The sequence below is a fragment of the Seriola lalandi genome, unplaced genomic scaffold, assembly GCF_002814215.2.
Source record: "Seriola lalandi dorsalis isolate HSWRI2012SDOR001 ecotype SW California unplaced genomic scaffold, Sedor1 jcf7180002054949, whole genome shotgun sequence".
Classification (NCBI taxonomy): domain Eukaryota; kingdom Metazoa; phylum Chordata; class Actinopteri; order Carangiformes; family Carangidae; genus Seriola; species Seriola lalandi.
In genome coordinates, this window is record NW_019525500.1 from 2,678,271 (window position 1) to 2,705,959 (window position 27,689).

General features: G+C 38.5%; 2 protein-coding genes across 2 annotated transcripts; one reads left to right on the plus strand and one right to left on the minus strand.

Moving 5' to 3' along the window:
* Positions 1–1,178: 1,178 nt before the first annotated feature.
* pla2g4ab (phospholipase A2, group IVAb (cytosolic, calcium-dependent)) lies at positions 1,179–21,598 on the minus strand. The gene is given in 20 exon segments (XM_023394585.2): positions 1,179–3,672; positions 3,675–3,779; positions 4,820–4,977; positions 6,746–6,935; positions 7,015–7,199; positions 8,311–8,422; positions 8,587–8,717; positions 9,782–9,847; positions 11,192–11,281; positions 11,358–11,495; positions 13,374–13,488; positions 13,642–13,864; positions 14,273–14,409; positions 15,668–15,812; positions 16,330–16,367; positions 16,585–16,698; positions 17,053–17,201; positions 17,357–17,438; positions 18,946–19,048; positions 21,321–21,598. Coding segments are annotated over 19 exon segments (2,238 nt in total). The 5' UTR covers positions 18,964–19,048; positions 21,321–21,598; the 3' UTR covers positions 1,179–3,630.
* An 874-nt stretch (positions 21,599–22,472) lies between these two features.
* Positions 22,473–27,463, plus strand: ptgs2b (prostaglandin-endoperoxide synthase 2b). Its single transcript, XM_023394582.2, has 10 exons — positions 22,473–22,611; positions 22,990–23,106; positions 23,198–23,341; positions 23,483–23,626; positions 23,988–24,169; positions 24,282–24,365; positions 24,462–24,708; positions 25,110–25,396; positions 25,494–25,641; positions 26,317–27,463. Exons 1-10 carry the CDS (start codon positions 22,551–22,553, stop codon positions 26,727–26,729), a joined length of 1,827 nt encoding a protein of 608 aa, XP_023250350.1. The 5' UTR covers positions 22,473–22,550; the 3' UTR covers positions 26,730–27,463.
* The last annotated feature ends 226 nt before the right edge of the window (positions 27,464–27,689 follow it).

Here is a 27,689-nt window from a genome sequence, read left to right on the forward strand (position 1 = left end):
GCAGACAATCACACTGGGGGGAGACATGAGGGCAGGAAGTGAAGAGCAGAGCATGCCAGTTTTAAGAAGATACTGTCACTGAGATATGATACCTCGCCACCTACAGTGTAGATGAATGGAGTTGCTCACAGCACTGAAAAAAAATATTTTTAAATAGTTACTAAAAACTTTGAATGGCAACAGAAATCACCAGAAGTAACTTAAAATTGTGGGGGCCTTGTAGTTTGGTGAACCAGTCCTTTAATGGTAAGTGAGAAAATGTGTTTTTAAAAATGATTTTGGTGAACCAGCCGTTTAAATGCATACACGAAAAGGTGCATTTTATGCTATAACAACTGTTTTCTATTATTAGTGATCGTGTTCAAAATCTGCTTTTGCTTTCCTCATGTTCAGTCAGGAGTGCTAAAGGAATCCTCTTGTGATACTATGTTGGGGGGCTCACAAGAGACACATCAATGAACAACGAAGTAACAGGCAGAGATAGTCTGATTTTTAGTCACTTCAAAAAAATGCTAAACTTCCCATAATGCAACCAATTGCATCTTTTTGTTAGACTCTGCCTCCTTGGTGTTACACCATCATCTTTTTAACTCTGTGCAATCATCAGTGTTCTCTTTTCAGAAATTAGAAAAGCTCTTCCAGAACCACAGAAGACATATATGCAACTGTTTTCAAAGGTCAAGTAACACTCCTCAGTCCCAGTAAACTGAGATTCATGTGCAAAATCATAATGTGTCAAAGTTAAAATAATCTCAATGAGTGAAACTGATAATTTTACAAAGGAGTAAGTGACAAAATATTTGTTACTTGTAATTCCTGTGAACCAACTCTTTTTGAAGGTATTCATTTGCAGGATAATATCACTGAAAGTAACAATCCCATGAAAGTGATATGGTGATGTTAGCCAGACAGCCAGAAGAATAAACACAAAAAACACACAATTCACATCTCTTTGGTAGATTCTGAGTTACAGTCAAATACACACTAAAACCTAGAAAACCTACACAGATCCATCCTGTCATCCAAAGGTTTTGTAATATATAAGCCAACCAAAGAAAAGAAAACATGCTGGTGTATATATACTGCACTTTCTGTTCGGCTGCTGTGTTATTACAGGAGGGTCCTCAGATAAAGGGGAAGGGTGTCAAATATTTATCCAAAAAACATTATACACAAGGTAAAGTTTCTCTTTTATTCTCATCTCTTTATGATTCACATAAACATTATGTGTGTCATGCTTGGCCAGTTATAATACAAACAGTTATCTCTGCAGTATTTCTGTACATGTCTTGATTCCCTAGAGTTGACTGTTTAGCATCTTATACATTTGTAAACGTTGTCACAGATCATAATATGTAATATGACGAAAATGTACAAAAGAAAACAGTTCATGTATGCTTTCTATATTAATTAACCTTATGCTACAAAGAAAAGAAAAAAAAGAAAAGAAAAAGTGTAACATGAATGCTCATTGAGTTTGACAGGAAAATCACAAAATGATCAATGCTTGTTTTGTTGCACTCTGTGTTATATTTCAACTATGGAAATTTGTGCATATGCTGTTTTTTTGCAAATTGACCTAGGTGGAATAATCTTGTCCATTATATATACTGCTATAGCCGGTTAGCTTTGCTTAGCTTAAAAACTGAAAACAAGGGGAAACAGCTAGACTGGCTCAGTCCAATCTACCAGCACCTCTGATGATCAGTACATTTTAGTTTTTCTATGTTCAGACAGAGCCAGACGAATCAATGAGTGAGTCAAAGGGCTATGGTTAGCTTGGATATGTCTAAGTTTTGTTTAACTCGGTTTCGATTTCTCATATTTAATACTGTAGTTGATAGTGGATTTTTCTTAAGACTACAAGAATGTGCTGCACAATGAAAGAAATGCTGAATGAGAGATTGCATTGAAGTTACAGAAGCTTGTGGGACAAGTGGCTAGCCCAGATGTAATGTCATGACTTTTGCTTTCTGTATTTAACAGACAGATATGGGAGCGGAATCAAATAAACAACAGTGAATATTTAACGAAACATATTTCCCAATCAATGTCTTAACTACAGAAAACATAGAAATACAAAAACCAAGACAAAACATCTGCTAAAAAAATCAACAGAAATGCAAGTTGCAAAGGTTTGTTCGTCCCTGATCCTGCAGCAAGAATGCAGAACACTTTCTTTAACACTTTCTTCCTCCAAACCAGTGGGGCTGAAACATGAGTAGGTTATATAGGGGTCGGAAGCGCTTCAGTGTAAAATTCCACTGCTGTGTGTGCAGCCTTTGGGCCCCTGCAGGTATAGGTGTAGTGTCTCAGATTCCAGGCATCCACTGCTGCAGGTGTAGTGTGTAAAATTCCACTGAGTACTGCAGAGAGCCACTATTTTCAGATACAAGTGGGTCTCGTGTTACACTCACCACTCCAACTCCATTGCCCTGACCTAGCTCCCCTTCATCGTACAGGGGCCTCTGAGGAGTTCTGCAGAAAATGTATTGTGTTGAAGGAGGAAATAACCTGATGATAACTCTTACTGTACCTAAAAGGCAGTCTGAAACAACATGGACAGGAAGATAAATACAGCTTTATCTTCCTTGGGGGGCGGGGGGGAGAAGTGGGGCTGTTTCTATGGTACCAAGTTTTGTTTTTCCAAAATGGTGGCTTTAATATGAGACACTCCCTACAGGGGAGTGCTACTTCCCTGTAGGTGGGTAAACATCATTGAGATGTTTGAGGTATCCAGAGGGGGTGCACTTGGTGTGTTTAGGAGTTGCCATCAAACAAAACCAATGGTTACAGGCTCCTCTTCCATGTTTTCAAACAGAATTACATGTTTAGACGAGCCATCTGGTGAAAAAAATAAAAACATGGCGATTTGCATATCTCTCTATTCTCTATTCAATATGGAAAGAGTTCAGCTCACAAACAGGTACAGAACAGGTGCGGCTCTTAACAGTGCAGTCACACAGCTCAGAATGTAGAAACAGCATGGCTGCATATAAAGTCATAGGAAAAAAATGCAAATGCAGCTTCGCTCTAGGCAGCAAGAACTAAAGCCAAGAGGTGTCCACGTGAATTGAGAATGTTGTGGGTGGCATAGACATTTCACATGATGCACTAAACTAAGGGGGGTGAGCACACTATTTTCAAACATAAAGAACTAAGCGAAAGAATAGTTTAGGATTCTCAGTAAATATCAAAAACAAAAGATAGGATTCACAACCAATCTCCTGTTGTTTGTTATGGAGCCAGATGTTAGCTGTAACAATCCAGTCACACTGCAGTGTTTTCAACATCCAGTCTTTCTCACAGCAAGCAGGGAGAGCAACCATCAGCTGTTTGTGGTCAATAAACACCAACAGTTTTCCCAGCAGTTGCATTGGTGCAAATGTTGTGTTGTATATGAATGCAATCATAAGGATTTCACCAGTAAACATGAAGATTCTTTACATACAAATTTAGCTCAAATCAGAGATTAACAAATCCTCCAGATTAAAAATATAAGAGATATAAGAGATCCACATGACTGCATTTTCCAAAAAGAAAATGATGTACTTTAAGATAGCATCTACAAAAATCCCTAATGTCCGCTTATCCATAGTCTCCAATTTAGCCAAACAAGGCTACTGGTTATCATTTCCCAAGTGATTCCAAGGTTTTGGGTGAGGATCTCTTCTGAAAAACTTCTTTTTCGGGATCTCGCTGAGTGAGAAGGGAAGGGAGAGGCCTGAGGGGTTCTCTTTCCGAGAGACAATGCAGTCTTTGATGGCTTCTTTAATAACCTGCAAAGGACAGATACAGGGATTAAATAAACCATATTTTAACAATTTCTAACAATGTCCTTTAGTTTTATTAGATATTTTATATTTTTTATATGTAGACATATATGGACAGACGGATGGACGGACAACTCGAAAACATAAAAAATGAGGGGATTATGAAAGTCACTAGGATCTATCCTCTGAGGACCATGAATGGCAATGAATTTCATGACAATCCATCAAAAAGTTGTCGGCTGTTTCATTCTAAACGAAAGTGGTGGACCGAGCGAACAACATTGCTATCTTTACAGCTACACTGCAAGCATGGCTAAAAAAGTTGATTGGAGCAACTTTAACTCTAACAGAGATCAGTAGGCACAAATTAGTTTGAAGTCTTATTCTGTGGAGTGCATATAATTAATGATGGATAAATTACCAAACTTTGGTGTTGCTGGGCAGATTTCACATTTATTGATAAACTGTGATTGACGTTACATCAAACTGGAATGTGATTTTGCATATGACAATGCCGCTGCCTAACTGTTTATTTAAGAAAGTATCTACTGACAGCACGTACAGCAAGTCTGTCTGAATGAGCTGAAATTGTGGTGAAGTCAAATACACTACATCACATTTGAGTCCTTACTCAGCATGGAAGTGACTCAGATTCGGTGAGTGAAAGTCAGTCTGACCTTGCACAGTGACACACCTACTGTAAACTCGTCAAGGCTTGTACTATCCGGTCTTATATGGGCCTCTGGGATTTGAAATTTTTCATGTTGCACAATGAATTGATATTTGTGTAGTGACAACCTAGAAATGCAAATCTTCCCTGCTGACAAAACTTAATTAAGGTAGTTAAACAATAAATGACTGAGGAAATGGATGATGTATGGCCTATGTAACATGTGTAGGTAAGGTCATGAATCACTTTTTAGCCCCTTAGCAACCTTACCTCTGTCAAACTGTAATATACACAGCAGAAATTACTATTGACTGATGTTGCTTGGGCTTTCCTCCAAGTAAACATCCTTTAGTAAAATCATAGGGACCGAACTGACCTCCAGGTTGTTGAGAGTGTTGAACTCCATGAGGTCGTGGAGTCGGATAAAGGCCTCGTTGGAGTACTGGAAATTGAAAGTGGAGAAAGGTGACTCGGGGTCGTCAAAAATGTCAAAATCCGCCAACTCCTTCTCCTTCTCAGTTTCTCTGGGAACACCTGTAAGTAAAAGTATTCATTAAAGTAATGAGTAAGACTGTTAATAAATACATAAAAATCAATGTCTTTAAAAACTGATCCCAAGACTCGGTATCAAGACTGGGACAAAATACATGAAATATGTTGTGTTTAAAAGTTCTGACTTAGGAAACAGCAGTTGACAAAATCTTCTCACTCCAAGGTCTGTTTATTTAGTCTGACTACACAGGACTGAGCATGATTGACAGGCATCCTGTTGATAGATGATAGATAACTATAGCTACACTGTTATTATAGTTTGACTATAAACAATATTTGAATCTCCAGTGCTGGCACAGCGCTAAGATGAAGTGGTGAGATAATGTGGAGATGGGCAATAATATAGCAATATAATGAAATAGTATTTCTAATGTATAATATTGTTATCAGCTGATGTTGACCCTAGTTTTCCCCACGGAGGGAAACATTCCCATTTGTCCAGACAGATTTCCCTAGATAAACTTTTTTTTTTTTTTTCGCTGGTTGTTTGTTGACGTTAGCGGAGTTCATTTCTAATCTAACGTTAGCTAGTGTTGCCCATTGTTTGCATTATGGGAGCCAAAAGAGCCATTGAAGCAAGGCAATTTTCCAGGAAATTTTGTCCCATGTCCTTCGCAAAGAAATCATTTCACAGGCTGGTATTGGCAACCAAGAAAATCAAAATTTTTAAGTTACGTTACAATCTGCAATAAAAGAACAATTAATACGTGTAAATTGTTTCACATGTTACATATACTACTTTTAATAAATAACAAAACACAAATGATTCGGGAAGGAAATTTGAAAGGAATTGTAACGAAAATGGCTCTTTCATTTTAAAAAATATCTGCCTCACCTATCCACATAAAATAGTTTGACTAAATAATCCTAACATGCATTTCCTACTGTAGCTTTTTCTGGATTTCTCAATCATGGATGGAGTTTTCTCAGCATTATTTCATAAACCTATTAACTGTTTATAAGATAAAGAATGAACTTTCTTGCTCACTGTTCTTAATGGTTTGCTCTATTCACACCTGATTCATCATCTGCTTTTTAAGGAAAACTTTAACACTGATCCTTGTGAATTTGTTTTTATTGTATTATGACAGGTGTAAAGATGTTTGCCACACACAGGAAGAAGTTGTGGCTTAGAGATTGTTAAGCCGATTCAATAAAAGCCTATATAACTTCCTTTTTTCACAAATGGGAAGTCCATTTAAAGTATTATTTATTCAAATGTCTTTTGGGTTTGAGTGCAAAAAGCTTATGTAACGTCAATAAACATACTGCGGAAGTATGTGGGCTGATGACCTACTAAATGTAAAGTTAGTGTGCCTTTGTATGTCTGGTGATGTATGGCATGTTTACACATAGAGCTCTCCCATTAGAGCGAGAGATTCCCTACTGGCACCTGGCTCCTTAAGGAACCATAATTCACCCAAGCAGCTCATAAAACTCTGAACACACAGAGGTTCACATTTGTGTGTAGGCATGCTTATCGGCAGACACACCATTCCCAGCACAAAACCACAGTGACCCTGAGCATAGACTTTTTTTCCTGAGGTCACGCAGATGAGGGGCCCACTTTTTAGCAAAACATAAAACAACTGTCTGGTGTCAACTGAATATAGTTAAATTCCACAGCACAACTTCGAGGAAGAGATGCCTCATGTGCCATGACAGTAAACATTATTATAATAATACAGAGAGCCCTGGCATATTTTCCCCCTCGCATTCTGTGGAAAACTCCACATATGCACATACTTACCAGGCGCTTTGAACTGCCTGAAGTTGATGTTGACCAGGACAAAGTGGATGACAGTAGGGCAGTTCTTTTCTCCTTTTTTTGGTTTGAAGACATAGCATTCCTTCAGGCCTTCGCGGTCAAAGACTTTTGGGTCGATCTTGGGGAATGGGAGCTTGTTCATTCGAGCCCACTTTTCTGCTAGCAGAAGCTCCTGTGGCATAAATTTACAAATTAGGAAACGTTGGTCTCATCTCCTGTTTGTTGTGGATTGCTTTTAGTCAAATTCTGACCTTGAATGGTGGGCTTGAGTCGCTTGGCCGTGCAGAAAAGTCAAAGGAGATGATGAGGTCAACGCCACGCTGCGGCCGCAGGATGAGAGGGTACGGGAGGTTGTAGGTCAGGCCGCTGTCCACCACGTGGATCTTCTTACTCTTCACATCCAGAGGCTCGTAGATACGATCAAACTCATCTGGGTCTGAGAAAATCACACGTTAATGATGTAGCTTGAATGGAAAAATTATATTGTCTGTGAACAAATTTCATTCCACACAACTGACCAGACTAATTTAACTGCGATATGATTCACCTACGGAAGTAAGAAGAAGGGGGGGGAGGGCTGGGTATTATTACCAGCCGTGACAGCATGTGGCTGGTATTGTTTTCACCTTGTGAGTCTGTGTGTGTGTCATCATGGCAAAATGTGGTCCTGGAGACACCTACTGAAGCAGGAACTACCAAAAGGGGTGGTGTTGAGTACTGCAGGTATTGGCAGGTGTTGATATGTGTGTGGACAGATTTTGTCACCACAATAATGTCACAGTCTTGCAAGATACAGTCACGAAAATTTACAGGTGTGTAGCTGAGCTCAAAATAAAGGCCAATATTGAAGATGATCAAATAAGAGCTAAAAAGACACAGCTGGAAATGAATGCTAATGTTGGTGTATGCTGGACGTGGAGCTAGCATGTACAACACAACTTAATAAGTTGATAATATGCCAGTGTTGTGTTGACAGTTTTTTTCCACTGCACCCAAGTGTCCTAAAAGATCATTTAATGCTGCTCTACCAAAAGAAAAGTACAAAGACTTTGCCAAAACACAGTATAAATCGACAAAACTATGATTGAGATTTGGTCAATTTGGTGCAATTCACTCAGTACAGAAAATATACTGAGGTTAGTTTTGAAAACCAGCTCTAACTATACTCACATGTACAAGTGTTTACAGGTGCTATATAGTTATTCTTATCTATTTCCAAATATTTTACTGTCATTCCTGCAGTGTCTGATAGGATTATCAAGAAAATGTAGAATCATTTCCCTTGACATAGATGTTTCCCTGTTGAGCTGCAGTGTAGGAATAGTAACCAACTTGTATGAGGACTGTGGATTTTTCCCCAATCTCCTACCCTGAAAGTGCATTAGGAAACGGTCTTTCAAAAAGGAAGAAAAATTATTATTTTAATAAAAAACTGTTTCAATGTTAACATGAGAACCTGACTATGTTTGAAGACAAACTTGTAAAACTTTGAACCTATCCTTTAAGTCTGAAGGCAGTGAATTGTGACAGTCTTTTATCCCTCTTACCTGTGACAGCATCCACCTCCTCCTCAGGTGGAGGAGTGTTATATGTAACCTCAGTGACAGGAGAGAATGGGATGCTGGTGTTCAGGTTCAGGCCCAGCATGAAGTTATGCACCTGGTGACACAGTGGGAATGGGTTATGGAGAGAGAAAAAGGCAGGCTGTTGTAAATTTGAATATAGGAAATTGGAAATAAGAATGCAGATAGAGCACATGCAGTGTTTTATATGAAAAGTTACATAATTTTAATGGCTTGCAGTTAATGAACATATTCAGGTACCTTCCCAGCCCTGCCCTCTCTTGTGTTGAACAAGGCAGAGTCACTGAAGAGCGATGTGAACATTCGCTGAACCCAGCTGGCCTGAGCAGTGCGATGAAACTCATCTTCTGCCTCCTGGTTCTCTGTCCCACCTGAACACCAAAACCAAAGGGAGACAAAAATATTGTCTAACAAAGGCACTTACTATGGTTCAAGATCTGTATCTTTCTGCAATAAAACTAGGAGAATTTCCAAACTTAATTGAAATCGAAAGAGGTTACCTAAATGCCTGAAATAGACTAAACTATATAATTTAACAGTACAATCAAGAATTTAAAACAATGACATATAGATTACAAGAATCGTATAACAAAAAGAGAAGTATGACTAGATGACCTTCCAAAATATATTTTAATCTGCCTTCGCCTTAATTGTCTCTGTCACACATTCAAATGCTGGACTGAAACTAGTTTTTCAGGGCCTGTGAACAGCTGTCAAGTTTGACGGAAATGTGGTTGCAATTCAAGTGTAGATTTTGTTTTTTAATTTCCATTGTTCACTTTACTAGAAACAGTTGGATCTAAAATTCAAATCAAATGTAGGAAAACATCAGAAATATCCTGTATGTTACTGGAATGAAAAGGTGCTTTGAGACTTTTTTAAAACAGTCAACTTGGACTTGGACAGTTGCTGTTAATTCTAAACTTTCCAACTTTCCAAAACTTAACATTTGAATGTTACTTATTTAGTCATAAATGTTTAATGTTACAGAAAAAACCTAAGATATGTAAATGTAATTCCATCTCCCTTTCACCCTCTCACTCTCTCTTTTTCTCTCTTTCACTTTCTATCTTTAGTTCTTGAATCAACTATTTCACTCAGAACTCAACTGATATAGCGTTAACTTCCTAAAATTCAGCTTGTCGAGCATTATGTTGCATTATGTGTCTGCAAACCAAATAGTTAGAAGTAAAAGCTTGAACATGTTTTCACGACTTGGCATTAACCACAGCAGCAGGTCTGATATACTTGTGTCAACTTAACCACAAATAAAGAAAAAAAAAAGTGTTGAGGTATCAACTTTCCCTCAAGCCCAATAATATGTCACACAGTATTTTGACAGCTTTCACAGTCACACATCACAATTGCACCTTAACAAATTTAATATGCTGAACAAAGAGGTGCCGTAGTTCGTCATATAACTCATGGAGCTCACCTTTGCGTGGCTCGTCGTCATTGTCCAAACTGTCTTCTCCGACAATGTGCTGCGGTTTGATCTGCTCTGTAAGACACAAGACAGCTTCACTCATCCAATTACAACTTAAAAAGAAGCTTGTTAGTCTCATTTCCACCACACATCAACACTGTACCTGACAAAATATTTTTGTTCAGTTATGTGACATTATCAAATTCACTTATTGTTTTTTATTTCTATCAAAGTAAGTCCTTAAGTAAATGCAATACACCCAACAAACTAATGCATTCTTTAACTGGGTGGGAACCTTTTTAACACTTCTGTAGAATTAATGCATTGTCTGACTGTCTGAATGTTTAAAGGTCACCACATACGGATGCATTCAACCATAAAACACCTGATGAGCTGTAATAATCACAGGAAGCTGATAGTTTCCCATTGTTGTGGAAACATCACTCAAACACGCACACATACACCCGTGCTACAAATTGTAAATCTGGTGAGATAATTTTAGACTGGCTATTTTTAGAGGTACATACTGGTGTGAAACAATAATAACATACCAGAGACACCAGAAACAAACACCTGTGCTTATTTACACAAGTATATTTACACTAAGTATCCACACTGAAAACACAGTTCAGATTATGTTGAAGAACTGCTCAAGATCTACAATTTCAAAATGTAATGTCACATATACTGAATGGGAAATATCCATTCTAATTATTTAGTGGACATTTTTGTATTTTGATATTTTCTTTGATGAAATACTTAATTAATTGCCAAGTACATGAAGGTATTTAAAATATTTTTGGATTAAATAAATATAGATATGCTCATGAGCCTGAAATAGTGTTCCAGTTAGTTGTCTGAGCACTTTTTTAATTCAATTTTTTTTTTAATTTCAATTTTTTAAATGATGATTTAATATTATATAAACTTTCTTGTGGAGCAAACGTTTTTATTATATCATTGAAAAGTGGTGTCATTTCTCTTCTACATTCTTCTTTTATTTTACATTTATCTAACCCTACTGCATTATTATGAATCAATATCATATTGTTTAAATTTTTTGGCTCATTGTTTTATCTACTGGCAACTACTGGTCATATCATATAATCTGTCTCAGCAGGTCAAGAATGAAATTTTAGTCTCAAATTTGAAGCCAACATCGATGACAAGTCCTTACAGTGCTCTGAAAATTGGAATCTATAATTCCATGACAAACTTTATCTCCTGATGAAGATGATGTGATATGATCGAAAGCTCCAGAACAACTACTCAGTCAACCCTGTGGTGAGATTGTTTTATGAATTATTGGCTCAAACAAATGTATTCATGCATTGCATTTAACCATTAAAGAAACATCATTTAAGTCAGTACTGTGTATTTCAGTCCAGACATACTGAAGGAAAAACAGAGAAAGGTTACCTAACTCCTCCTCCATGGTGCTGCCACCAGCTGTGTCTTTGACGCCCAGCACTCTGTTGAACAGAATCGAGAACGCGCTGCCCCACACACCTTACACACCGAAAACATACTGTCAGTATAATGGGTGAAAGTTTGATTGTGGTGTGGATGCAAACATCTTTCTTACCCATCAGAAAATGAAGAGGGTTTTCCTCATATTTCTTCACAACAGTTCCCATGAAGAACTTGCTTCCAAACAAGTCTGGGGTCATGAAGGTACCGTACTTTGCCATCCCAATTTCATATGGGCTGAACTCCACCCAGTCTACGGGTTGAAACCTCAGTGTTAATGTAAAATAAATTAACAAACAAAAACACCATTTAATACTCAGTAAGGACCTGTTTACTGTGTACTGCTCTGAAAAACTTGATTGCAAACAGGTTGCATTTGTATGCTTCAAAGGCAATGCATGGAAAGAGCACAGTTGGTATTACTTTTACTGTTTACTATTACTTTTTACTGCTTTGTAATTAGACATATTTGAAAATGTCATGATCACACTGAAGCACTGAATACAACAAGACTAAGAGACTAAAGCTATGCTGCCAAGCCAGCTCTGTGGAGTTGTAGGCACAGCAGTGCTTAGAGCTAAATGCTAACATCTACATGCTAACCACATCCATGATGCTAAGATATTCACAATGACAGTGCTAATACGTTGATGCTAAGCGGGTAGAATCATTATCAGGATCACTCTAGTTGTTCAGTTTGTGTTTTTTAAAGCAATTTTAAGCATGCCTGAATATGTCAAAATAAAATGCAAAGGTAGAATAGTGCACACATACCTTGAATGCAGTAACTGTTGTACTCAATTTCAATTTCAAGAGTGTATTTATTTTGTTTTTGTGTCTCATCAATTCAGCTTCATTTGATATATTTTAATTGAAAAAAATCAGCACGAGCATGACAAGAGCCACAGAACATCTGGGCCAGTTTTTGTGTTAATCTGCTTGAATTGCAAATTAGTCTGGGAATATGTACAGTATATCCTGAAACAGCAAGAGCAGGTCCTGCGTTTTCACCAAATCTTGAAGCTAAGTCTTGTAGAGTGTCAAAATCTTGTTTATAATTTACTTACATAGTGTGTATGCCTACATTTTTGCTTAAGCATAATGCTGGCTGGTTTCTGAGCCTCTGACTAAAAAATTACAAAGCTACCAAGTATTGCACAGTAGACATGCACATGGAGTGGATGGAACTGGGTGGTCAATAACAGCCCAAAGACTTTTTTCTAAGGGCCCAAAGGGGGCCCTGCCTAAAGAGAGATGAAGCCAAGGCCTGAATAGACATGTGGTACGGAAAGTCATTATGACATGTTTGTAACAGCTTTTACAGCAACAATCTGTAATCCTCCAACACTCAGGTATGCGAGCACAAATAGTTGCCCAAATGCATATAAACATACACACAGTCCTATTCACATACAAAAGAAGACCTTAAACCTCTGCAACCTTTTAGACAATAGTTGCTTCTTAAATGTGCAGATTGTTTCACAGCTGGACTTTATTTAGACTGTCTTTTGACTGCCATGTTTTCCATTGACAAATGCGATTTTCAGTAAGTAGAGAGTCAAGAAAACCAAAGAAGAAAATGTCTATTTTGGTCACACTTTTAATGACTTAGCACTTGTGCGTCTACTTTTCGAAGATCATTTTTTAACTTTAGGCATGATGACGAGAACTAACAAAAGATAAACTACATGTAATTGTGGAATGTGAAACTAAAACATGCTCAGAAACTGTCTGTTATTTATTCAGAACATCTCCAGAAAGTGTCTCTGAGATCTGTCCAAGAATTACTGCAGATTTTGTTCCTTTATTGTATTTTCTATTTAAATGTCTGTTTCACTGAAGGGTGGGTAGTGTACAGTTGCTGTGCAGACTACATCAACAATGAGGAAGTATTGTACAATGTAAGACTAACCCAGAGTATATCGTGGCATTTTGCACATATTTCCTGTCTGTGCAAGCAGAGCAGCATTATAAGGAAATATGTACTGCTTGGTTATTTTGCATGTGGCCAAACTCATCTGATCATCTGTATTTACTCATTTCATATGCAAAAAGGTCTGTGAAACATGGGATACATGCAACATACAATTTAACATAAAAACATGTGCAGATCAAATCAACAGATATTTACCTGCAAACATGAGCTCAGAAACATCTGGTTTGACATGCAGACATGTGAAGAGAGGAAGGGGACTCTGTGCCTGGTCTATCTTCTCCTGGATTTCACTTAGCTTAGTGTCCATCCTCTGGTGGGAGAGAGCACAGTCTTTGAAACATTTACACATGCAGAGGATATGAAAGATGAAGGGAAGATAAAGATTGATGTACTCGTGAGGAGATGGACAATTAAGGAATTCCTTCAAAATTAAAACAAACAACAGCTGTCTGGCGACTCTTACCGCGGGAATAAGCGTTTCTCCTATGAGCATACCAAAGATATCAGTAAAGGTAACAGGCTGCCCTGAGGCCTTTTTGGTCCAAAGGGCCTGGATGTAGTTGGTGATGTGTTGGGGCAGCAACAGCCTCAGTGGGTTACTGCTAACTCTCTTCATTAGCTCCTTGTTGATGTCCATTGGGCCCTTGTTTGGAAAGTCAGGGTGGGAATAGAGAGTTGACATGTACCTACAGGGATAAAGAGGGACGAAGAAAGTTGACATTGCAAATATATAAATTCAAGGAGGATAAGACGTTGCTTAAAACTACGATTCTGCTCTTTTGAGAGGGTTTAAGTAGGAAATACTGTACTAAGGAAGTTATATGCACTATGTCTCTGAAACATTAAGATGGAGACTGAAATAAACCTTGCTTGCTTTCTTGATGACAGCTTCATGTCAGCAGAGGAGACTGGAAAGTTTGCCAGAGCATGGAGGAGGCAACACCGAAGAAGAGTCAGACAGAAAGGAAAGACAAAAGAAACGCAGCAGTGACAACAAAGACAAAGATAAAAAGAGAGAAAGTGCCTTTAGAATTAAGAGGTCAGAGAGAGGCAGGGCGTAAAGAGAGAGAGGAATAGGAAAAATAAAAACTGACCATGTGGATCCAGAGAGGCCGGCAACATATGTGGCACAATCCAGGACCCCAGACTCAAACAGCGCCTTCATCACACCTGAGAAGCCCACCATGGCACGGAAACCGCCTCCTGAGCCTGCTATGGCTATCACTGGTACCTGCAATGCAACACACACACACATACAGAGTCATAAGAGGAAGAAGATGAAGACGGAGGTGCACTTAATAACATACTTACATACTACACAGCAAGAGCCCCACATTAATTTTCTCTACCATTCTTTCAGCAGTACCTTCTCTCCCGTGCCTCTCTGTACAGTGTGTGTGCCATTCCAGTTGCTTCACACCTTCACAAAATTTTTTAACTTGTGCCCTCAGATTTTCAACTATTTCATAACTCTCATTGTGCAACATGGCTTCCTCTATCCATCTTTGTTTATCTCATGATCAGTTCTGAATATTCTCACAGAGATATTTAAACAAAAGTCATCCTGGACATGGACTTAAAGGATGTTGTAGAGTAGAAGAGGGCAGTAGCTTTTTATCTCCTTCCGGCAAATGCTGGAGACATGAACAAGCCTGGCTGGAGATTACACAAAGCTCCAAGGGCGTGTAGCCAAAACCACACCAGGGAGAAAATGAAACTTAGTTTAGTGTAGAGCAGGGGAGAGGTTAAGTTTTGTAAGGCCCACTATATAGTTTGCATTCTCAGTGTGAGAAATTTCTAAGTGTTATTATAAACAGATGACAGTTTTTTCACACTTTTGAATTTAGCAAGTGAGCAAGTCTGCAGCAAGTGTGGTTACATTATCCGAAAACAGACCTCAAAACTTTTCACGTGAAAAGACGTTCACCGCCATATCAGCACAAAAGTCAAGTGGGCTAACTGTTTCGCCATCTCCAGTCTTTATGCTAAGCTACTATAAGCTAATGGTTGCAGGCAGAAGCTTTATATGACATACACTCTTATATTTTTGTATTGATTAAACAAACGATATAAAACATATGATTATAAACATGATAATGAAATTTGTTATCTTCAGAGAGAGCCAGTTAGCTGTTTACCCCATTTCCAGTCTTTATGCTAAGCTAATAGCTGCTGGCTGTAGCTTCAAGTTTACTGGAAAAATAAGAAATGGTAATGTAATGTCAAACCATTCCTTAAAGTATCAGTCAGTTACAAGAAACAGCATAAAGAACCGGACAGCAGCCATTCAGGTTTCATGCCAAATGTAAACATTTCTGATACGCCAACATACTGTATGCAGTAAGTGCAACAGGATGGTGAAACTGAGTGAATAAATTAAGCTATCACCTCAAAGATTCACACAAAGGATTGAAAAAAAAGTTTTTGTTTCAAATACAGTTGTCATGTTAAAGCTATGTTAAATCTACATTTAATTGCTGTGTTCCCACCTCCTGTGGAGAGCTGGGGAGGAAACGAGGCTTCTCCATGTCTAGCAGCTTCTTGATGCCCAGCATCACTCTTTCTCTGCGGGTTTGTCTGAACTGTTTCTCTTTGTCACACAGGGCCAGGCTGAACCGCAGGTCCAGGTTGGTACTGCAGATACAAATGACAGAAATTAGATTTACTAAAATCTGATAGTAGGAAGGCAAACAATACCTAATGTTTCACATTTTCTGCTTGGAGACAGAGAGAGGGTGTGATTTCTCCATGTCCGTAACACTAGTAATGATGTTGAAACTTATCTGCCACAGACAACAGTCATGACTTCTCACCTTGTAGTATTCATTTTCTCATATCTACTAATATTTCAAACATGTATGAAATTCCCACTAACAACTATGCTGTGATACTATGGGAATTATGAGTATCCTATCATTTCTGAGTCATGCTGCTTTATCTTCTAATTCACTTTCCGCACTGCTGCGGGTGAATTGCCATGTATTCTGGAATTCCTGTGTACTCTTGAACCTGTGACGAATGTGTACACACACCATGACTGGTATATCCTTTTCACATGAAGGCCCTTTGGTTAAACAGTAAATAGTGCTTAAAAATATCACCGTGAAACAAAATACTGGGGAAAAAAATTTATTCCGGAGGGAACACATACCAGATCTCCAGCAACATCTCTAAGTACACTTTGGTTGCCTGTCAAAACAATTATATATGTGGTTATTGTTCAGTAAAGGGGCAGCTGAGTGTGGCAGGTAATTCTGTTAACAGACAAATATAAAGTGTCAGTAACAAAATCAATTAGTATACATACATATATATATATATATATATATATATATATATATATATATATATATATGAGTTTATAATGATGAATCTGCCAAAGACTTTGAGGGATAAAATGTCTTACTTTGCCAATAAAGAAAGTCTCCATCTTTGTCTGGCCCACTCTAAGCTTGGTAAGGTCGAAGGACGTCGTCCCAAGTGTCTCATCCATCACATAATTCGCATCCATTAATGTTAGCTGATTGGAATAAACAATATAATTTCTTGGTTAAATAAACGTTGAGAGCTACACATTAATTATTCTGGCCTGTATTGAAATTTTTCTAACCAATGTAATTTTGTCAAAAAGTTAAACATTGATAAAAGTTAAATAAAACTGTCAAAATATTATTTATTTTTCCTGAGATGACTCTAATCAAATGTACCATGAGTCACTCTGATTATAGTGTCAATGATGATGCTATTTATCTCATATTATCTCATATCAGGCTAAAAATGTTAATGTGTTAATGAGGGTTTATGCTCCACCACATCCTTGCTTGTCATCCTATACTGGTATGAACTGTCCTAGACAAGGAAATGCAGGTTTAACCTCCAGGACGTTCTGCTGGTTGGGGTCTAATATGAAGTGGAAGGTTTCGTCCCATTTTGGGTTGATGTCGTTGTCTATGTGCTTGGTCCTCTTTCTGCTCTCTGGGGCTGTTGGGATGAACAGCTCCACATATGGATCTGGGGTGTCCACTGCACACACAGACACACAGACACACACATACACACACACGTTCAACAGTATTACTTAAGAGCATGTTGCTACTATGTGCATGCAGCAAAGTGTCTGAATTTTAGAATCACATGAATACGGGCAACAATAAAAAAAAGGATGTATTAAGACTCACACAGGTCACCCAGCGCTCCCTTGGTGACGTTCTCAGCTCGAACCACTGTCACTGTGAATTTGTGAGAAAACTGCTGTTCCACCTGCGATAAAACAGTCAGTCAGGTCAGTTTGGCTTCACTGCATCACGTGGGTTCACAGCAGATTCATGTGTCAGTCTCTGGGAACACCTGGGGTTTTTGGCATTTTAACAATGGCTGTCACATCTGCTGTGAATTTCTCTAATTCAGGGTTCACACGGATCAGCAATAATGTTCCCCATGCATTTGGACAGCACTGTTCATTTTTAAAATATGTGGTAACATTTAATAATACAGCCCAAGATTTACAGTCTGATTTTGTTGGATGAATCAGGTACTAATAGAATACTAACCTGTCCCTACTGGTACTTAAATTAAGCTACAGTGGAAGAAAACAAGACTAAACAAACAGTCTTTGTCGGATGGACACCAGACACCAGACCATATCTGGAAAACCTTACTTCTCATGGTACTACTAAGTACCATGAGAATATGGCAAAAGGATTTTATATGTTTGACAAGTCCCTAATTATTCCAAGATTTCTACTCCTTTTTTTTTTTTTTAAGTTTATGACCCTAAGTCATTAATTTCATGTTTTTCAATAACCCTCTCATTTGAGTTTTCCCTAGATATTTTCCCCAAGCCCTTCCCTTACCTTATTGTACCCCTGCAGTGTTGGTAGTATATTGTAACTCTGAAATATGTTAATTACTTCATAGGATCCATAAGTTATTAACACCATTTTTACTATGCTCCCTACGTAATCAGCCTTTACAAAAAATAGAAAAGTAGTGGTAGTCTAATTTATTTTGCGTTGCAGAAGTGTTACCAAACATGCTAGTATACAGGTAAGTTTGTGCACTCTTGAAAAATGTGCCTTATGTAAGCTGAAACACAAGCATCTTCAGAGGCCAATGATTTCTAAACAGTTTTCCCTTTGTCCTTCATTGATGTCCATCACAGAACCCACATGTTGGATTAAGAAGAACAGAAGCTGTTTTGCATTTTTGCTGCTTGTGTCAGCCTCTCTTAACAAATCTCAACATCTATGAATGTTCATTGTGGTTTTAAGGTGTGAGCATTCATGAGGGACACAAGTAACCTTAATAGACTGCTTGTTGATGATGCTATTTTAAACACTCTAAGTTAATTAGGTGAGAGAATTCAGTTTCAACTAACCATACATAAGTATTTCAAACAGAAAGTGTTATGAGACTTTTAACAGATAAGAAATAGCTCTTGACAGCTGTGAATGCAGATAGCATACATTTTATCTAATGTTCATCTTTGCTGTCTCAAACAATCCTCATTTGACCTTATCACTCGCTGCAGTGATAACAAACATGGCATTGCTGTTGAAATGTTTGTTGCAATATTGGCAAAGAAAGTTTTTGCTTTGGAGCAATTAGACTAAAAGTCATTCAACATTATAATTATTATTAAAAAAACAAGAATATAAGGCCTGCTTTGGAATGATTTGTGCTGTGAAACCACTGGAATCGCTCCAATTCTGTTTGCTCAGTTTTACATACTGTATGTACAGGAAATAATAACTATGTCAATACTCACAATTATATTGGAAGCCATGATGTGTTGTCAGGTGAGCAATTTCTCAGGAAAGTTAAATTTAACTCAAGAGAACATCTCAGTCATCAACTGAAGCATTCAGAGCCTGGAAGAGAAAACAAAGAAGTTGAGTATCAGCGCAAATGCAGCATTGTTGCTTTAAGAAACAGACATTTACATGAAAAAACACTCTTATTAAATGTGTGATGCTCTGAAATTAAAAAACCTGAGTTTTTTTCCCCCAGGGTTTCCGATGATTACATCAGCAAGGTGACTGTCAGTCAACATGTGAAAGCGCAATTATCCACTTTTGACCAGAGCTGCCACGACATTAACAACCAGGCATATTACTGAAACCTCTTGGAAAAGGATATTCTCCTAAAAACAAGAGCCATAGCTGCAATAGAAATATCAGTGGCGGAAGAGGAAGTGTGCTGAGCCTTATACACATGATAGGACGCCTGGGCCAGTACGAAGGCTTCATGCATGTTTTTGAGTGCAAGTACCTCACATGCTTGTATAGAGACAGAGAGGAAAAAGTGCCAGTAAAAAAGAGATGTACTGACATGTGACAAACTAAAGGAAAAACCATCATAAAGTGTCTTAATAAGCTGTTGGGCCACCAGGACAACTTCACTGCTCCTTGGCACTGACTCTGCATGTCTCTGAACTCTACTGGAGGGATGGACATCATTCTTCCAAAAGATATTCCCTCATTTAGGGTTTTGATGGTGGTGGTGGAGAGCACTGCCCAAAATCTCCCATAGGTGTTCAACTGGGTTGAGATCTGGTGACTGCGAAGGCCACAGTATAAAATTCACATCACATTTATACTCATCAAACCATTCAGTGACCCTTAGTGCTCTTTGGATGGGAACATCGTCACCCTAGATGAGACTACACCCAGCAAGATATAAAGGTTTTGTCATAGGATACAGGTGATCACTTAGACCAACTTTGCACTGATTTACAGCGACCCCCTCCCTCTACTCCCTCTAAGGGTACAAGCTCCTGCCATTTGCGCCCCGACAATGAGCCCTCTTTCAAAGTCACTTAACATTTTTTTCCCCTTGCCATTTTGATACAAAATCATAATCAACTGGGCCTCCATGATTGGATGTTAATTGGTTAATTGTGTCATTAATATGTCACCTGCCTGTATCTTTGATGTTGATATGATTGAACAAAGATGGTGTATAACATATGGAACAGTAAAATAGCTGGGTGTGCATTTACTGATTGCTGAAAAGAAATTTGAATATGGGTGTGTGTGTGTGTGTGTGTGAGTGAGAGAGAGAGAGAGGGACTGTGCGTGTGTGTGTGTGTGTGTGTGTTGTGCTGTGCTGGTGATAGCATATCAAGGTCAGTGAGCCTTTTCTCAGCTGTTCACCAAAGCGTATCATTACTGAGGGGACTGAGAGCACGTAGTGTCTGTGTGTTCACAGCGCTGGTCACGTAGTTTGCAACAGTGGTCCAACTTTTCAAAGTGCCAGCTCGCTCTGCCCTTGTTTTTCATTGTACAATGAGTGCATGCAGGCTGCTGAGTCCTGTGTGTGTGCCAGCACAACCCAGAGACTTTCACAGCACTAAATTTTCATATGAGAACACAAGATGTGAAAGAGGCACACAACAACCAGCCATGATGCAAAACAGCTTCAGTAATTATGGGTTTTAAAGGCATACAGTAAATCTCCTACTGGTGTACCTCCACCTGAGACATACAAGGTAAAGGTCGGAAGTAAAGAAATCTCACAAGATTAGGCTACTTCTATGAATCATAGTGCATTACCCAAAATAAATATTCCAGTTAAAAGTCATTGCAGTCTGACTCTTATCTGGATTACATGCTTCACACAAAACTTGTTATTACGCCACTATAAACAGGTTTTGCATGATTCTTTAAGCTAGGTAGAATTAGGTCAGATCTGACAGGGCCTGATGGTTCAGTATGAGTGTGAAACATGCAGTGACAGTTAATATTACTGCTTCAGGTTGTGTAAGAAAAGAGAGCTGATAATGCTAGCTATTCATTTTGCAATGATGTAAATATAAAACATGACATATAGCACAACAACAAACGCTGTAAACTAAAGATTTAAGAGGATAAACACTCTCTTTAAGGCAACTCATCGCTTTCGTTCACACTGATCTGCCCTATTCAGCCCTTAATGTGCCTATACTGGTATTTATCTATAAGTTTTAGTACTAGCGTGTTTTCAATTTCCTCATCCTGTTGCGGAAAATGAACGCTCAAGAAGACGCTGGTTAAAACACCACAATTATTTGCACCGACTTTCCTCTCCAAATTTCTGTCCAATCTTCTTTACTAAAAAAAACACAACACACTACTTTATAAAGACAAAACAATGGAAACATACCTTACCCGTAGCAAGCTATCAACTGACAAATCCTGACAAATGTGTCATGCTGGTCGACAGTATCGCTTCACCAGAACAGGAGTAGAGATGGAGGAGGTGCTTCTCGCAAGCAGAGTACCCGGCAGTCAGGACAGGAGAATCAGACTTGAAGTTCGAGGGGGGGATCAAACAAACACTAAACTCACGGAGACGACATAATAACTCACTGTTTACAATATTAGCTGGAAAAAAAAAATGGACAGCCAAGAAAGAGTTAAAAAAAAAAACTCCGTACGTGAGTTAATTTTGACGCAGCTGAATCTCACAACTGTCCACCTCCGAATGCGCACCATTGCGCAAAGGGGTCCACACGAGGGCGCTGAGACATTCTCTGACACGGATTATTAAAATTTTCCAACTTTACAAAACGTCTTTTTCTCCATACAATACTGCCATCAAATGTCCAGAAAAGCTCTGTTATTTTAATGAAATAATGATTCGTTTACGCACTATTTTGATTTTTAATATGATGCATTTTATGAGCCTATTAGAAATACACCAGGAGGTATTTTCTTATGAATAAATCAGGTCAAATGCATTCTTTTTTCTTTTTCATGGTTTACATTAGACTGCTTCTTTTGCTAAGATTTTCTAGTCTGCAGATCTCTTTGGTTAAATATATTATATGTGTGTGTGTGTGAGTGTGAGTGTATACACAAGACATTCAGGGCATTTTACATGTTTTATTCATATGTGTGTATAGCCATTTATTAAAACGTAAAAAAATATATTAAATGTCACATACTTACTACACAATAGTTTCCTGTTTGCATGGAAAAGAAATACATCTTACGAATTACAGCTTCACATATCAAAGTGGGAACTTTTCAGACTGTTAATGGAAGAATTCTATTGATAAAAAGAGGGAAAGGGAACCAGGAAAGGGTCCAGATTGTCAGATTGCCAGCAACCGTATAAAACAATTTACCCAGAATCCAATCATCGGCTGTCATCATCGAAAGCAAAAAATATAGTTTGCGAAATAAAAAATATTCCTTAATTTAGTACTACTTATTCCTGGTCATATGGTCACGTGTTCATTAAGTGTTTCTGACGTCATCCATTGCTTATAAAAGGCGTGGCGATGCTATGCAGACATTCAAACTCGCAGCTCCAGAGCGGAAAACACTGCGTAAGAGAGGCGAGAGAAAAGGAAGGAAAGAGAAGAAACCCCGACAAAGTCCTTGGAGTATGAACAGACTCACATTTGCAGTTTTCCTGTTGGCCCTGGGGTTTCTTGTGTGCGAAGGAGGTGAGTAAAAGAAAAACAGGATGATATTCAACAGTTTAAGCAGGGGCTGGGAATCTTAAAAGTTCTGCTTGAATGTGTTAAAAAAAAAAATAGAATTGTTGTATTAGTTTGTGATCTTATTATTGTTGTATTATTTCAGAAGTCATTGCAGTTATTATAAAATAAACAATATGTTGATATGTATAAGACTATAACAGTCTATAACACTAAAAGGTAAAAATAAAAACTACCATGAACCTCAGCTCATATTTGAATTATATTATGGTCTAATAAAGTAGTATTTTTGAAATTTTAAAGATATTTTTGTAACTTTTCTCACACATTTTTGTTCTCATCTGAAGGGAATTCTTTATCATTCTTTAACATTATCTGTTACAGGTAACCCATGTTGCTCAGAGCCATGCCAGAACAGAGGTGTTTGCACAGCACTGGGAACAGATAATTATGAGTGTGACTGCACACGCACAGGATATCATGGACAAAACTGCACAACACGTAAGTCTAAATAGAACAACATATTATATCACATATTTGTTTTGGTGATTTGTTCAATTGATTTACTTAATTACTCTCTTGGCCTTTACAGCTGAGTTCCTCACCTGGATCAAAATGTCCCTGAAGCCATCGCCGAACACCATCCACTACCTGCTCACCCACTTCAAGGGTTTCTGGAACATCATCAACAACATCTCATTTCTCCGGGATGCCATCATGAGATATGTGCTGACATGTAAGTGTCTCTAGCTGAAGGCAAAATGAGATGGATTGGAACCTGCTTCATAAGACATTAAATAATTTGTAAAGCAAGTTGTAGAGAATCAGATGCAGTGTTTATAATAATAATGAAATGTTTTTTTTTTCCCCTCCGTAGCCCGATCCCACATGATTGATAGTCCTCCAACCTACAATGCAGATTATGCTTACAAAAACTGGGAAGCTTATTCCAACCTTTCTTATTATACGCGCACCCTCCCCCCTGTGCCAGAGGATTGCCCAACCCCCATGGGAGTAGTAGGTGAGTACACTCTCTCTGTGTCTGGAGAACCAGTTTTCTCAGATTTTTGAATACTGAGCAAGAGCGTCCATTACATCACGGGAAAATGCACACACTGAAATGATTCCCTCTGCTGGATTGACGGAGTGGAAATATGCTGAGGGAACACAGCTTAACCTGCCCCAGCAAGCCAAAACTAAAGACATGAAACTACCTTTTGCACTATTCACACTGAAAATATAAAGTAAACCTCAATTGTTGCAGTTTTCCCTTAAAGTAAACCATCACACCTCAGTTAGAGCAATGTGTTTTATTATTTATATTTATATTATTTGTATTACAGTGTTGATGTTTACTGGAATGTTCTTAATTGTTTCTCCAGGTAAAAAGGAGCTACCTGATGCAAAACTTTTGGCTGAGAAGCTCCTGATGAGGAGGCAGTTCATCCCGGACCCTCAGGGCACCAGTCTGATGTTTGCGTTCTTCGCGCAGCATTTCACGCACCAGTTCTTCAAATCTGATATGAAGAAAGGACCTGCTTTTACCCTGGCCAAAGGTCATGGGGTAAGTCGAGCAGATTTCAGACTACATCAGATTTCAGTCTGGAAAAAGAAACCACATTTCAGAATGAACCAGTTTTTAAACATGTATTAACATTGCTGTATTTTGCTTTTAGGTGGATCTCAACCACATTTATGGAGACAACCTGGAGAGGCAACACAAGCTCAGACTCTTCAAGGACGGCAAGCTTAAACATCAGGTATGAGAAGAGACAGATGTAGTAGCTCAGGCAGCCACATGTTTCAGACCACAAAAGTTGCTTAAAAATGATTTCTTCTCTTGCGTACCTCTGCAGATCCTGGATGGAGAGATGTACCCCCCAACAGTAAAGGAAGTAGGTGTCGACATGCACTACCCTCCTCATGTCCCTGACTCTCACCGCTTCGCTGTGGGCCACGAGGCATTCGGCCTGGTCCCTGGTCTGATGATGTACGCCACCATTTGGCTGCGGGAACACAACCGGGTGTGTGATGTGTTGAAGGAGGTACACCCCGACTGGGATGACGAAAGACTCTTCCAGACCACACGGCTCATCCTGATTGGTAAGTTCAAGAAAGATTTTTATGACATCTGAACAAATTTAAAAAAAAAAAAAAAAAAACTTTCGCTGTACAGTAGCTGGGGAAGTAAAATCAAAACACTAAGATGATATTAATGTAGTTACCATGGGAGTTTCAAATAGTGTACTTTTTATTTCGGTGAGTGTTGCACACAGTGGAGCATTTCAGGAACAGAATTTACAGAAAATTGTGAGAATTTATTTTCAACACTAGAAAGTGGAAACGGTTTTTGATTGTCTAGTGTCAAACTCTGCTCCGAACATCGTTCTGGACAGTGACACTCAAATGTCCAACAATGAGCGAAACACATTTTTGAGTGGAGGGGGACTTCAAACATCTATAGTATCTGCATGATATAAAATATTTAATCATCTGTCCTGTAGGTGAGACCATCAAGATTGTGATCGAGGACTACGTGCAGCACCTGAGTGGCTATCACTTCAAGCTCAAGTTTGACCCTGAGCTGCTCTTCAACCAGCGTTTCCAGTACCAGAACCGTATTGCTTCAGAATTCAACACCCTGTACCACTGGCACCCGCTGATGCCCGATACTTTCCACATTGAGGAGAAAGATTACAACTACAAACAGTTTGTCTTCAACACCTCTGTAGTGACTGAGCATGGCATCGGCAACCTGGTGGAGTCATTTACCAACCAGATTGCTGGACGGGTAAGAATTCTTATTGTCTTCTGGCGGCATTTCATTTGAGATTGTAACATTGCTGTTGCTTTAAGGCTGTATAACTAACTTTTCATTCATACTTTAGGTTGCTGGTGGCCGTAATGTCCCTGGACCTATCATGTACGTGGCCATTAAGTCCATAGAAAACAGCAGACAAATGCGTTACCAGTCTCTGAATGCCTACAGGAAACGGTTCAACATGAAGCCCTACAGCTCTTTTGAAGACATGACAGGTGAGACAAAGTCAAGATCACACACAAAACCTAAATACTTGTAGGTGGAACGGAAAACGTCAGAGGATTAGTGAAGAGGTTATTATTGACATGAAGTGAAAGGAAATATCACCTCAAAGGCCAAATCAGTGCTGCATTATTAATAGCATTGTCATGAACTGATCATAGGAATGAAAATTGGGCTCGAAAAACAAACCCTATCGCAACAGGTCATAAGATCAAACCTTATGTCATAGGTAACATATTATTAAGGAAATAGTTTGGTCTGACTTTGAGTCTCCACCAGCTTTTGAGGTTAGGAATTTATTTCCGTTACTCTTAAGAGCCAGATGTTCATTTCATCTTGGGATAGTGTAAGCAGATTGTCATCACAGAGAGTAAGACATAAACAGACAAGAGGCCTCCTACTTCAGAGGAGAAGATTTAAATTATGCAGAGGATTTAATGTTGATTGAAAACTATCTGTGATATATGAGTAATAATGTTAGTGTGAGACAGATGAGGAAAAAGCAGCAAGAGCAAGTGGGGTGAGAATTTTTATCTGAAATGCTGGATTTGAATCATTTGAGTCAAAACACAGACCCTGATACTTAGACTAGCTACAAGCTTTGCAGCTGCTGAACCAGTGAAAGCGGCCAGACTGAGTAAACAATTTTCCTCATTTGTGTTACTCAGGAGAGAAAGAAATGGCCGCACTGCTGGAGGAGATGTACGGACATGTCGACGCTGTGGAGCTCTACCCAGGCCTGCTGGTGGAAAAACCCAGGGCTAATGCCATCTTTGGGGAGACCATGGTGGAGATGGGAGCCCCTTTCTCCCTCAAGGGCTTAATGGGAAACCCCATCTGCTCCCCGGAGTACTGGAAGCCCAGCACCTTCGGAGGCAACGCGGGCTTTGACATCATCAACACTGCCTCCCTGCAGACGCTTGTCTGCAATAATGTGCGGGGTCCATGTCCCGTGGCATCCTTTCACGTGCCCAACATCAAAGAGACGGGATCCATGATCATCAACTCGAGCACGTCCCACTCAGGCGGCAGTGACATAAACCCTACAGTCATTTTGAAAGAAAGGACTACTGAGCTCTAATTTTGTATTTCATTTGGTTATTTTTTAATATATATATATATATATATATATGTCTTTATGTAGATATATGTCTTTATTTATTTATTTATTTTTTATATTTATTTGTTATTCTATTTATAATACGACACTAGTGCATGAGTGCAAAATTGATTTTTTTTATGGAATTGTGTATATTTCTATCTGGTTGTCAAGCACAAAGTCCTGCACTTGTTTATTTATTTAAAGACTTGTTGTATTATAAGAAATATATAAAAGTAATATAATGACCTCAGTCACTGTAACTTGATACTTGAAGATTAGTTTACAGTTGCAGCTACAGAGAACACTACACTTCTTTCGTAGATTAACTGCTGCTCTCCCATTTGTCTTCATGCATTTGTATGGTTGTCCCAGTAAGCTACTGTTTTACAGACAGTGATACATGAGTACACTATAGTAGTGATGTTAACAGTTAGCTACATGACTGATCTTGTATCATGTATCACATTATCATGTAATGTACATAATGCATTCCTCTTTCACTATTGTTTTACAGATTTTTTTTGCCACTTCAGACTGTGTATTGTCGAGTGTTATTTAAAATGACGTTAATAACTTTGTTACTACTACACTACAATGTTGTTTAGAATTACATCGTGGTTCTATAGATATTGTTTTATTTGATTTATCAGAGCCTTGCCAAACTGACACTAATAAACACTACCAGGAAATAATGCACATTTCTCAGAAATCCACTGGCGTTGTTGTTATTTTCAAAGTGACTCTTATTATGCTCTTATACAAACTCTCTTACTGATGCCTCAAGAGGACTAAAGCTTTTCCGTCCAACAGACACAATGTAATCCACATACTGGTTTAGAAGTTCAGATGTTATCAATGGACGAATGAATGCAAAAGATTATTCTTTTTTCTTTTGTTTTGTAAGAATTCATTGTAAACACAAAGGCAGACTGTTACAGT